We start from the raw sequence: 12666 nt of genomic DNA, 5'->3' as shown, positions 1-12666 counted from the left end.
CCAAGCATACAAGTGTACTACTACTGAGTTCAGAGGCACCGCATGTCTGGCACGTTTCCCCCTTCCACGACGAGCACGGCCCCCCCGTTCCCAATCCCGACGGGCGCCATGAACGACCTGACATGGCACCAAAAGCGGGGACATCCGGCACCGCTCGTCTGTTCGGCCGGTCTCATTCAACAACCGCTATCGGCCAAGACCCATTTATCCCACGCAGCTCGACTCGTTGTCTCGCCCGTACGACGGTGACGTCCTACCTCAAACCGAGTTTATTTTACCCCGTTTCCAGTTCAAGTCGTCGACAGATGCACTTCACTGGGAGCAAAAGGTGTCATTGGTTGGATCCGCTGCAGAATGCCACCACACTCCTACGCGTGGAACGCTTGTCGGTTCCAAGCTATGTTTCCGGCCGACTCCCCCGTCTCGTACGAATCCCTCACCAACAACCCACGCGGTTTGTCTTGCATACTATGGTACCTGTAGCAGCAGCATTCCTGCCTGAATCCTCTTATGCTTCCGCACTGCCGGCGTCCGTCACTCGAATGTCTAGCTGCTTGCCGCTAGGGAGGTGTTCCGACTTTCGTGTCACTGTCGCGCCAACAGCTATGGTGATGTCATGGCTCGATGAGTGCGCTGTTGATCGATCGACACCTAGTAGACTGGCGACTCGCGCCGGGCTAATGCCAACGAACTACTGTACTCCTTCAATGATAGTTCGAACGGACCGGATCCTCGGGTCCGAGCAGGACATTAGCAGGGCAGCCCCATGTGCAATTGACTTTTCTTGACTTTCGAAATGCAGCTGACAGCTTGAGTTGGGAGGCTTCGGTGGCAGCCTCGTGGAACTCTGACGCCGCCGTCCCCAGCGCCAGGCAACTTGCATGCAGCAGCTTGACATGTCTGATTTCACCATTCGGCGGTTGAGCCGAGACGCTCCGCAAGCTGCTCTGCGGCATAAGGCTCAGTGGAAATCAGCAATCATGCCACTGAACAGGGCCGGTCGTTGGTTTGCCCGGGATTCATTGAACACGCAGATAATGGTTATCGTACTGGCTCCTTCGGAGCGATGATTCGCAAGGGGTTGCAGAACATGGTTATGATGTCACGAGTTCTGAACCTCGGACGTGCCCAATATCATATGTGATTAGCATCGAGGCGAGTGCGGCGATGGATTAAGAGAGGAAGAGCTCCTGCAGCTCGGCGTCCTCGGTTCTGCCAGCCGTGTTGATCTTCATGTTGATCGCGCCTCTGACCTGGGGTAATGTGGCGTCGCGGAAGATGTGGCTGAAGTTGAAGCCAAGCCACTCGCATGGCTTGCACAGCCACGTATCTTTGCGGTACCGAAGCTGCAAGCCACTGACGCATCTCAAGGTTTCGCGAACCCGAGGTCGGGGGCGGCCACTGCAAAGTGGTCGGATTATTTTGCCAAATCCGGTTCAAGGTCGCGTCCCGTCTCCGGCCTCCGCACCGCCGACGCTCGCAATCGCTGCGAAAAAAGCTTGACCGCCCGCCGTTGGAGGGCTGGCAGAAACTCGGCAACTCAACAGAAAATTGGTGGAGGGGCTGTCCCACATCGCGATCTTACGATATCTGGTTGCACGCTCGCACACCCCAACTGCCTTCCGCTCCGCGTCCCCCTTACACTCAATTGACTGCGATAGCTCGTTGCTGTCCTCTCAGTCAGTGCGCCCTCGACCTTGCCCGAGCTCCAAAGACATGTGAAACTGACTGTGTCCTTTTCTTCTCCAGATCAGATCGAGGCCCTCCCGAGCTAGCTCCCCCGTACACCTCCTGTGGAGCCGACAGCTCCCGGAACCGCCGCCGACTTCAAGATGGCCGACTCGCTGACCTCCCGTGCCTACTTTGACAACATCTATATCCCCGCCGGACTTGTCGTCCTCGGGGTGACGATTGTCAAGAGCGAATGGCTCATTTATGCCATTCCCCTGACTCTTGCGCTCGCTGCGTGGAAGTTCAACTCTATGCGTACGTTCGGGCTCTCTCGGAGCTGCTCGGAATTGGCTGGCTGACCCTACCCCGCGCAGAAATCAAGAAGGTCCTCAAGCCGGATGCCTTCCAGGACTTTGAGCTCAAGGAGAAGACCATCCTCTCCCACAATACTGCCATGTAAGTCGCCGTATGCGCCTGGACTTGGGCCATGTACCTAACAGCCCCCTTAGCTACCGCTTCGGCCTCCCCTCCGAGAAGAGTGTTCTTGGCCTTCCTATCGGCCAGCACATCTCCATCGGCGCCAACTGCCCCCAGCCCGATGGCACCTCCAAGGAGATCGTGCGCTCCTACACTCCCATCTCTGGCGACCACCAGCCCGGCTACTTTGACCTCCTGATCAAGTCCTACCCCACCGGCAACATCTCCAAGCACATGGCCTCTCTCAAGGTTGGCCAGACGCTCAAGGTCAAGGGTCCCAAGGGTGCCTTCGTCTACACCCCGAACATGGTCCGTCACTTTGGCATGATCGCTGGAGGTACCGGCATCACCCCCATGCTCCAGATCATCCGCGCCGTCATCCGTGGCCGTGCCGCAGGCGACAAGACCCAGATCGACCTCATCTTCGCCAACGTCACGCCCCAGGACATTCTCCTCAAGGAGGACCTCGATGCTCTCGCCAAGGAGGACAGCGGCTTCCGCGTGCACTACGTCCTGGACAAGCCCCCTCAGGGCTGGACCGGTGGTGTTGGCTACGTCACCGCCGACATGATCACCGTACGTTGCCTTGCCATGTCTGATGCCACCGGCAGAACTAACAAGCATCATAGGAACTCCTGCCCAAGCCGGCCGACGATGTCAAGATCCTGCTCTGCGGCCCCCCGCCCATGGTCAGCGGTCTCAAGAAGGCCACGGAGAGCCTGGGTTTCAAGAAGGCTCGCCCCGTCAGCAAGCTCGAGGACCAAGTCTTCGCCTTCTAAGCAGCACGACAAGAAACAACAAAATCTTTTTGAGGAACTGTAGCGTTACATGGTTAAAGATGTAGAGGAGGCGTAACGAGTAGTGGCTTGACAGTAGATAGAGCTGTCCCGTGTCGTTGTAGATGACTGCTGTAAAAAAGGGCCCCACTTTACATAAGACATCGACCCGCATCCCTGCATGTTGACGTACCTCCCGAGAAAGTTGAACCCAAGCCAGTGCGCTTTTGTGAACCAGCCTTCAACACCAACACCTCAACCCGGAAAAGCACAAAAAAAAACGGCTACCCGCTGCCAGCAACCATGTCCGACAGCTCAAAGGCGCCTAGGATTGCCATCAGCTTCGGCAATTCGTCAGCCTCGAAATCCCAAAACAACAAGAAATCCTCACGATTAGAGCCTCCGTCATCACTGGGCAAGAGATCGCGTACGAATGCGCTGAACCACGACTTCGACTCTGATTCGGACGGCGAGCGCGACCACCGCGGACGGCACGAAGCCATCACAGAATTCGGCGGCGAGAGGGAAAAGAAGGAGAAGAGGCCTCGCGAGCTGGTCATCAAGAGCCAGAGCAACCGCAACTGGAAGGACGAGCTGCGCGGGCGCAGGGGCGGGAAGAATCTGCTGCCAGCCGAGGCGCAAGCACAGCGCGAAGGCAAACAGGATGCCGAGACGGAATCGGCAGACGCGGACAAGGAGATACAATGGGGCCTGACTGTCAAGAAGCGCAAGACCAGCGAGGAGGCGATTGGTGACGATTCACGACAGCGCGAGGAAGACGACAGACGGTCTGAAGAGGCGCAAGCCAAACAGGCCCCGAGAACAGCAGACGACGATGCAATGGACGCTCTTCTTGGGAAGAAGCGGCCCGAGGAGGAAATGGTCATTGAGGCGACCGAGGAAGACGCATACCTCGCTGATCTGAAGCATGTGGGCGAGGATTCGACGCTCGCAGACTACGATGCGATTCCCGACGGAGAGTTTGGCGCGGCACTTCTCCGTGGCATGGGATGGGACGGCAAAATGCGTGGCCCAAATAAGAAGAGGCCAACGGAGAGGCGCCAGAATCAGCTCGGTCTCGGCGCGAAGAAGCTAGAGGGCGCGGAGGATCTTGGCCAGTGGAATCACGGCGGGAAGAAGAAGAGTAGCCGACCGAGACTGGACGAGTACCGTCGAGACGAGGAGAAGCGACGTACTGAGCGTAAGGAGCGGAGGGGAGAGAGCTACAGAGACGAGCGAGACCGAGACAGGGAAAGGGATCGTGAGGACAGGGATCGTTACTCGCATCGGGACAGAGACCGGGAGAGGGATAGGGATCGTGATTATCACAGTCACAGGCATCGCGACTCCAGGCGGTGAACCACGTCCAAGAGGCCTTCCAGTAAGGCATCGTGTAAGCATAGACACACAAACACACACGTCTTGAAAGGGGACGAATTACGTCCTCAGTTCATTACATGCATCCAGCATTCCTTGGCTGTGTTGGGTGCCGGCCTCTGCAGCCTAGAAAAGCATGACTATGCTGCGAATTGGCCTAACCTGAGCTTTGCTACACAGCACCACCCAAACCGCTTGCTTTTCTCACAGCCAATGCATGGTGAGATAGAAAAAAATCCAACCTATTTCCGTTTCCAAAGTAAATTCGACATTACTTGAGGTCAACAGGTAAGTTATCGTCCGCTGTAATGTAATGGACATGCCGCACCTTGATGACCTTCAATCCGGGGCCTCTCACTGGTTCGTCGCCGAGGTGCAAGATCCTTGGTCCCTGAGGAACGCCGTCCGCCCCACCAAAGCTGGACCCGCGTCACTGCCGGTGCGGCCGCCCGGAACATAATGCACCTGGAATTTTGAGCTCTTCAACAAGTCGACACCTCTCCTCCAAGCTGCGCGTCAACAAGCAGCATACAACAACGCTTTTCAACCGGGGCTGCTCCAGCTTCCCGTAGTCCAATGGCCAGCGAGTGCCAACCTTGATTCGCATCCCTTTTCTTTTCCTTTTTCCTTTTTCTATTTGTACACCAACCAATCAGCCAAGTTCATCCGAACCCGTCCCACGATGCCCCAGCAACAAAAGACTCCGAAATCGAAAGCGGCCGGACCGCCGGCCGCCGATTACAAGGCGATCGCCGAGCAATACGCCCGAGCAAAGAAGCAGAAGGAGCTCGAGGAGGCCAGTAGGACGCCCGAGGAGATACAGGCCGAGAAGGAGAGGTTGGCGTTGCTGGAGAAGCAGCGTGAGGTCTTTGAGGCCCGGCGCAAGGACGCGTATGAGCGCAGGTGGTGGTGGACCGTTGGCTTCTGGACGTGGATGCTGCTGCTACACGCTGTCGGCATCACATTTTTCACGAGCGGCTTCCTTTTGACGCGACTAGTGCTGGACGAAAAGTCCAACTGCACGGCGCCGCCTCTGGACCTGGTGTCGAGCTGGAAGGGCCAGGGGACTGTCCATGGCGGTTGCTGGCACCCAAAGTCATTCGACAAGACGGTCGTCATTCTCATCGACGCGCTACGATACGACTTTACGGTACCTGTAGACGACAATGCCCCGTTTCACAATGCATTCCCCTTCTTGCACGAGACGGCGGTCAAGTCCCCCGAGAACGCTTTCCTGCGGCCCTTCATCGCCGACCCGCCGACAGCAACCCTCCAGCGGCTGAAGGGCCTGACCACGGGCACGCTTCCGACATTCATCGACATTGGCAGCAGCTTCGGTGGCAACGCTATCGACGAGGACAATCTGCTTATGCAGTTGAAGGACGCCGACAAAAAGATTGTGCACCTTGGAGACGACACTTGGCTGTCACTGTTCCCCGGCTACTTCGAGGCGAACGTAAGCAAGGCCTACGACAGCTTCAACGTTTGGGACCTGCACACGGTTGACAACGGCGTGATTGACCACCTCTTCCCTCTCCTCAAGAAGGAGGAAAAGGGCAAGTGGGATTTTCTCATTGGTCACTTGCTGGGCGTTGACCATGCGGGCCACCGATACGGACCGAACCATCCGGCGATGACAGCCAAGCTCCAGCAGATGGATACTTTCATCCGCCAGCTTGCTGCCGAGATCGACGATGACACCCTCCTCGTCGTCATGGGAGACCACGGTATGGACAGCAAGGGCGACCACGGCGGAGAGAGCGACGATGAGGTCGAAGCGGCGCTGTGGATGTACTCCAAGCGCCCGTTCTTTGGCCGCACCAAGCCCGAGTTCAAAGAGCCACCCAGCACGGCCAAGACCAGGCCAGTCAACCAGATCGACCTCGTACCGACCCTGGCGCTCCTCATGGGCATTCCCATCCCGTACAACAACCTGGGAGGCCCCATCGAGGAGGCATTCGCTGGCAGGAAAGGTAACAACTGGAACAACCTTGCGGCTGTGTCCCGGATGACGGCTGCGGGAATCCAGCGTTACCAAGACTCTTATTTCGCCGCTCGTGGCATTGACCAGACCAAGAGTGCTACCGCGAGCCAGGTGTCACAGCTCTGGAAGAAGGCCGATCGCTCCTGGCAGTGGAAGTCTTACCAAGAGGCATACGGCTTTTTCAACATGTTCCAGGAGGAGACTCTGCGGATCTGCAAGGACCTTTGGGCCCGCTTCGATGTGCCCAAGATGGTCACCGGTATCGTTGTGATGGCTGCTGGCGTCGTCACCCTCCTGGTCTACGCCTCCCGCGACGAGGAGGAGGATTTCGCCGTCCTCGACGATCTCGAGCTCGACTTGGCAGAGAAGAAGCTGGAGCTTCAGGGAGTCAAGCCCGACTCCGCCGCATCGTACAAGACTGCCCACAAGAAGATCGTCCTCACTGCCATTCTCGGTGCCGTTCCCGGTGCGCTAGCTGGAACTGTCTGCTCTATTTTCACCACGCCCGACGACCTCATCTACGCCATCGCAGGTGCTGCTTTCACCAGTGCCATTGGTGTCCTCTTCTCGCTGTCAGGCCTTGGCAAGACCGTCTTGAACCTCATGCCTAACAACATCTGGGGCTGGCTCGCGGCGACCTTCACTGTCAGCCAGTCGATTGGCTTTGCCTCGAACTCTTACACTATTTGGGAGGACTCAATCCTTCTCTTCTTCATCACCACCTTTGGCGTGGCGAACGTTCTGGCCGCGTTCTCGGTGCCCACCATGAGAGAGCGTACGATGGCAATCTACCACTCTGTTGTTTTCGTCGTCCTGGGCAGAGTCGCGTCCTTCTCGAAGCTTTGCCGCGAGGAGCAGATGCCGTACTGCACCTCTACGTACTACGCCTCGGCGACGTCGTCAACCTCGGCCACTTGGCAGTTGGCTATCCCCTTTGCTGTTGCTCTCATCCTGCCCTCCATCATCAAGTCATTTCTCCTACCCTCAAGGTCTTGGGAGGGACTTGCGCCTGCTTGGATTGGCTACGTCTACCGCATCGGCCTGTTCATGTCGGCTGCCTACTGGGTACTCGATGCCGCTGACAACAATGAATGGATCCCCGGCTTGCCTGCCCAGGCCATCAAGACGGCAGGAGTGTATCTCGCGCAAGTTATTCTCGCTTTGGTGTTTGTCGCTGGAACCACTGCGTTTGTGTGGGCGCCGCCCTTAGTTTCCATCCTCACGACGCCTGGCAAGAACGGCAACACTCAGATCACGGTCCTCGGCTACGGCAACACCAACGGTGCCAGATACCTTCTCCTTCCGATGAACATCGTAGGGGCTTGCATCCTCCTCTCCAAGCCCATGGGAGGTGGTGCGCTGGCGCTATTGTTCTGGCAAATCATGGCTCTCGTTGAGATCCTCGACCTGAACAACCTTACGACGGAGGCCATTGGCCCCGTCATGTTGGGCGTCCTCGGCAACTACGGCTTCTTCAAGACGGGTCACCAGGCTGCCCTCAGCAGCATCCAGTGGGACAGCGCTTTCATTCCACTGTTCTCTATCCGATACCCCTGGTCCCCTATCGTCGTCGCCCTCAACACTTTCGGCGGCCAGATCATCGCTGTCGTCGCTGTTCCTCTTATCGTGCTCTGGAAGGTCGGTCCCAAGAGGAAGGGCATCCTTGAGAGCGTCAGCCGGGCTCTGGGTATCTTCATTGCTTACTTCGCGGTCGAGTCTCTGGCGACAATGATGTGGGCCGGCTGGCTCAGGAGACATCTCATGCTGTACAGAGTGTTCAGCCCTCGCTTCATGATGGCGTCAACACTTCTTCTCATCATTGATCTCGTTGCGCTCGTCATCACGCTTATCGGTGTCAGGTCCAACACCCTAGCCGTGAGCGAGGTTTTTGGATGGACCGATTAAAATGTGGGTAGAGTCAAGCTTGGAGTGGAATCAAGAAAGAAAACACCATTGTATTACTACGATTGCATAGGCATAGACAAACACTTTGGAAGATGAAGGCAGCGCGTCGCACGAGGATGTAATTAGAACAAAGGATGAAGTCCGCTTTGGCGTCTGACTTGCTGCTTAGCCCCGTCTCCCTGCCTTACCTCGGTACCTTGTAACAAGACCCCAGCAGCTGAGTGTCCGGCAGCGAGGCGAGCTGATGGGCGGCAGAGGATGGCAGAAAAGAATTGACGTGCAGGGAGAAGAAAGCCAAGATGCGGATTGCGAAGTTGCAACCATGTAGACGGCCGAGACGTGGCTCAATGGCAGTTGTCGGCTGCTTTGGGATGATGGCATAATTCCTGGCGAAGCTGGGGAGCTCAGCCAAGAGCTCGGTTTGCGTGCTACGCTGCTTATCTAAGGTTTCTTTCAACCCGCTACCTCGATGGACGACGGACTACATGGTGCAGCAGCAAAATCCTGCCTGCGGCCAAGGTAGCCGGCAAGCTTCCCAAAGTATCGGGATCAGTGCACGTCAGCCCCACTTGGACGGGCCATCCAGCTCCAAGGCAAACCAGTGCAGGCCCTGAGGTGAGGTGCCGCGGTGCTAGAGGCAGACTAGGCCGGTCCACGCCGGTGGCCCTGAGAGCACAGGGCACGCCGTGATCTGCCTGCAATTGTGTGTGCGTGTGTTTTTTTTTCTTGCCTGCGGCTTGCCCTGCGCCAACCAACTCGAGAGATCTCTCTACCTGTTGCGCCTGGTCCAGTCGGAAGGCCACCAAAAAGTTGTTCCTTCCTCACGACACTTCGCAAACGAAGCAAAAAATAAAACCTCCACTTTCCACCTCAACGGCAACTCCTTCCACCACGACTCCGCTTTAAGTCGCCCCTCACTCCCCCGACGACGAGAGATATTTCCCACCTCAAAACAGAGACACACACGAAAAACCCACTCTCTGAACTAGGTTTTATCCCAGGTTGTCCCGAACGGTACACATTCATTTTTTCTTCCCTCTTCCCTCCCACCCATCATCCATCCACACGTCGCCCAGCTACGTTATCTCCGCTCATCGCTTTCCTGTCCGTCACGCGTCTCCATTCTTCGCTCCAGCCCGCCCCTCGCACCATCGTCAAAACCCTTTTTCCGGGCCTCCTCGTTTCCGTCATCACCTCTCTTCGAGTCAGTTCTGAGCGTTTCCTTTACGACCCGTCGCATTAGAGGTACGCCGAACACCACTATCCCACCACCTACCTCTCCGAGCCCCCTCAGCTCCTTCCTGTCGAGCCATCGTCATCTCCTCTTCCTACCATTGGCGCCGTCCATCCGCACACATCTAACACCTCTTCAACCAACAAACAGGTCTTTTCCTATCCGCCATTCCGTTGCGAACGACCTCCCCGCAAACAAGCGAGCAGCCCCGCAGAACCTTCGAGCCTCGCCCTCGCGCCTGCTGTCCTCCCACCATACTCTCCGTCGACCACCTCTCCTCCGGTCCGATTGCGCCGTCCAATTCTAGATCCACACACACATAAAGCAATCATGGCAACCAACGGTAACTACACCTATCCGGACCAATTCAAGGACGCTGTCGAACAAACATCTCCAGGCCCCACCGCTACGAACGATGCCGCCGCATCGGCCGGTAACAACAACAACCTCAGCAAGGATGAGGTTGGCTGGTACTTCGTAGAGCAGTACTACACCACTCTTAGCAAGAACCCGGATAAGCTTCACGTAGGCACTCCATCAACCGCGCTTGCGACGGAACCGCGATGCTAACCCACTTCACTTGCAGCTGTTCTACGGAAAGCGCTCCCAGTTCGTTTACGGAATGGAGGCTGAGGTCGCGAATGTTTCCGTCGGCAGACAAGTACGTCACTTATCCCACGCCCACCACGTGATGTTCGGCTACTGACTTTACACTTCCACAGGCTATCCAGGAGAGAATCAAGTCCCTCGACTTCCAGAACAGCAAGGTCCGAATCACGAACGTCGACTCCCAAGCTTCCTTCGACAACATCGTCATCCAGGTCATCGGTGAGAGCTCCATCAAGTCCGCGGAGCCCAAGAAGTTTGTCCAGACCTTCGTCCTTGCCCCTCAACCGTCTGGCTACTTCGTCGTCAACGACATCCTGAGGTACATCAACGACGAGGATGAGGAGGAGGCCGTGGCTGAGGCCGAGGCCCAGCCCGAGGAGCAGGCCGCGGCTGAGGAGGCTGTCGAGGCTGCTAAGCCTGAGGAGCCCGTTGTCGAGCAGACCCCTGAGGAGGCTCCCGCCCCCGCCATTGACCCCAGCGTCGTCGACAAGAGACTGGAGGAGGTCGCGGTTCCCCAGGACGCCGCTTCCTCCAACGGCGATGCCGAGGCCCCTGCCCCCGAGCCTGTCAAGGCCCCTGCCCCCGAGCCTGTCAAGGCCCCCGAGACCAAGGTCGAGGAGCCCACCGTCGACCCTGAGGTCACCGCGAAGGAGATTGCCGAGGAGGATATCAAGATGCCCGAGAAGCCCGCCGACCCCTCACCTACCCCTGTCGCGGCGCCCACCAAGCCGCCCGCTGCCGAGCCCGAGAAGCCTGCTCCCGCTCCCGCTCCCGTCCCCATGAAGCCCATGTCTTGGGCCAGCCGTGCCGCTGCTGCCGTCGGACCCAAGCCCGCCGTTCCTCTCCCCAAGACTGCCACTCCTCCTGCTCCTGCTCAGGCCAAGGCTCCCGCCCCTGCTGCTGCTGCTGCTGCTGCTGCTGCCCCCGCCCCCGCCACGAAGGAGCCCGCTGCTGCCCCCGCCGCTAAGGAGCCCGAGGCGCCCGCCGCGAAGGAGTCCTCTCCCTCTGCCGAGTGGCAGTCCGTCGGCGCCGACTCCAAGCGCCAGAACCGCCCTCAGTCCATCTCCCAGGCTCCCGCCGACAACGGTACGTTGGGTTACGTCAAGTACGTCACCGACAAGGTCAAGGCGGAGGACCTGCGTGCGGCCCTGAACAACCACGGTGAGCTGACTTACTTCGACATCAACCGTCAGAAGGTATGTATAAGATCGTTGCGTCTTGTCGGGGGAAGCTTGTTACTGACGAACAAACAGAACTGCGCCTTCGTGGAGTTCGCCACCCCTGCCGGCTACCAGGCTGCCGCTGCCGCCAACCCCCACATCGTTAACGGCGAGAACATCGTTGTCGAGCCCCGCCGCCCCAAGGCTACCGCCTACGGTGGCGCCAACTACTCTGCCGGTGGTCGCGGCAACGCCACCGGCGGCCGTGGCCGTGGTGGCTTCGAGGGCAACCGCTCCGGCAGCCAGGGCAATGCTCGTGGAAACTTCACCGGCGGCCAGGCTCGTGGCCGCGGCAGTGTCCGTGGCCGTGGAGCTTCCCAGGCCACTGCTTAAATCTGACCCTCACTAAGCTCGGAACGTGGTCGGCGGCGGCTGAGATGCTTTACCCCTTCAAGAGCCTTATCGCGGCTACCGACTGACAATGCCGACGAACACGAAGCAAATACTTGCTCCATCACAACCTTATCCCGATGACGGAGGTCAACCACCACCTCCTCCAATCAACTACGACACACATCACCCTTACACCAAAATCCTCATTATCAGTCTTACCATGACACTAGTGCTCTCACGACTATCGGAACGATACCGACGAGAAAGGGAAGAGAAAAGTTACATCCCACTTCTTTTCTTTTGCAAGGAGTTCACAGGGCAAGGGCGTGGATTTCTCACACCGTTTCCTGTACACCAATATTTCTTATGTTTTTGTTATGCCGTACGCGTTTCTAGCATTTGCATCTGGTGCGCTCGTGGCATATGTCCGTATTTTTTGTGGACAGCCATGGCGCGCAACGACGCTTCTCTCTTTGCAACTCGGCCCTCGGGTTGAGTAGTGACGCAGAGAACCTGTATATTTGGCAAAGTGGGAAGGGGTAACTCTGGGAGAATGGGACAGGGGAAAGGGGGGAAGCATGAACAACAAAAAAGTTTTGGCGTCCCTTTTTTTTGCTATGCCTTTGAGAGAGAGAGAGGAGGAAAGGACATGGATAGGACAGGAAAGGGGAAGGGGGCCGGGCATTGGGTGATGATGCTGTACCATACCAAGACCACACACACAACAACAACCAAAGGATCCGTCCTATGACGGTTCTTTTAATGAGAACAGACGACAATTAGTAATACCCTTGCACCGGTTGCCTGATGCTATCGTGACGAGCGCCTTGACTTGGCACACCTAGGCAAAGCAATGTGAATCTGTAGGCCCCGTAGTTACTGCAACCTGCCAAGGCGTGGGGACTTTTGGCGAACGGAAGCGGCTGCGGGGACGAGGGGTTAGGTATCATGACAAGCCTTTAGACAGTTGTGGTTCATGACCTTTTGAGTAGTAGCAACTTTTTGTCACCTGCCCAGAACACAACAAGATTTGTTCTTGAGCCGCGATGCGACCTTCTTCATGAAGGCGAAAGGCTGCAT

The 12666-nt window shown here is 57.4% G+C and overlaps 4 protein-coding genes across 4 annotated transcripts; all 4 read left to right on the top strand.

Annotated features, from left to right (window-relative positions):
• Window positions 1–1832: 1832 nt before the first annotated feature.
• Window positions 1833–2927, top strand: GCG54_00006097 (NADH-cytochrome b5 reductase 1; the record flags this gene model as incomplete). Its single annotated transcript, XM_045406111.1, has 4 exons — window positions 1833–1986; window positions 2046–2127; window positions 2181–2724; window positions 2778–2927. The coding sequence occupies 4 exons, from the start codon at window positions 1833–1835 to the stop codon at window positions 2925–2927; spliced, it is 930 nt and encodes a 309-aa protein (XP_045265494.1).
• Window positions 2928–3227: 300 nt separating this feature from the next.
• On the top strand, window positions 3228–4283 carry GCG54_00006096 (Pre-mRNA-splicing factor SPP2; the record flags this gene model as incomplete). Its single annotated transcript, XM_045406110.1, has 1 exon — window positions 3228–4283. The coding sequence occupies one exon, from the start codon at window positions 3228–3230 to the stop codon at window positions 4281–4283; it is 1056 nt and encodes a 351-aa protein (XP_045265493.1).
• A 700-nt stretch (window positions 4284–4983) lies between these two features.
• GCG54_00006095 (GPI ethanolamine phosphate transferase 3) lies at window positions 4984–8190 on the top strand (the record flags this gene model as incomplete). Its single annotated transcript, XM_045406109.1, has 1 exon — window positions 4984–8190. One exon carries the CDS (start codon window positions 4984–4986, stop codon window positions 8188–8190), a length of 3207 nt encoding a protein of 1068 aa, XP_045265492.1.
• A 1564-nt stretch (window positions 8191–9754) lies between these two features.
• Window positions 9755–11586, top strand: GCG54_00006094 (putative G3BP-like protein; the record flags this gene model as incomplete). The annotated part of the gene is made up of 4 exons (XM_045406108.1): window positions 9755–9949; window positions 10011–10085; window positions 10147–11229; window positions 11287–11586. 4 exons carry the CDS (start codon window positions 9755–9757, stop codon window positions 11584–11586), a joined length of 1653 nt encoding a protein of 550 aa, XP_045265491.1.
• Between the last annotated feature and the right edge of the window lie 1080 nt (window positions 11587–12666).

This window comes from Colletotrichum gloeosporioides, assembly GCF_011800055.1.
Source record: "Colletotrichum gloeosporioides strain Lc1 chromosome Unknown consensus_36, whole genome shotgun sequence".
Lineage (NCBI taxonomy): Eukaryota > Fungi > Ascomycota > Sordariomycetes > Glomerellales > Glomerellaceae > Colletotrichum > Colletotrichum gloeosporioides.
The sequence above is the reverse complement of the archived record's forward strand: the minus strand, read 5'-3'. Positions and strand labels throughout refer to the sequence as shown.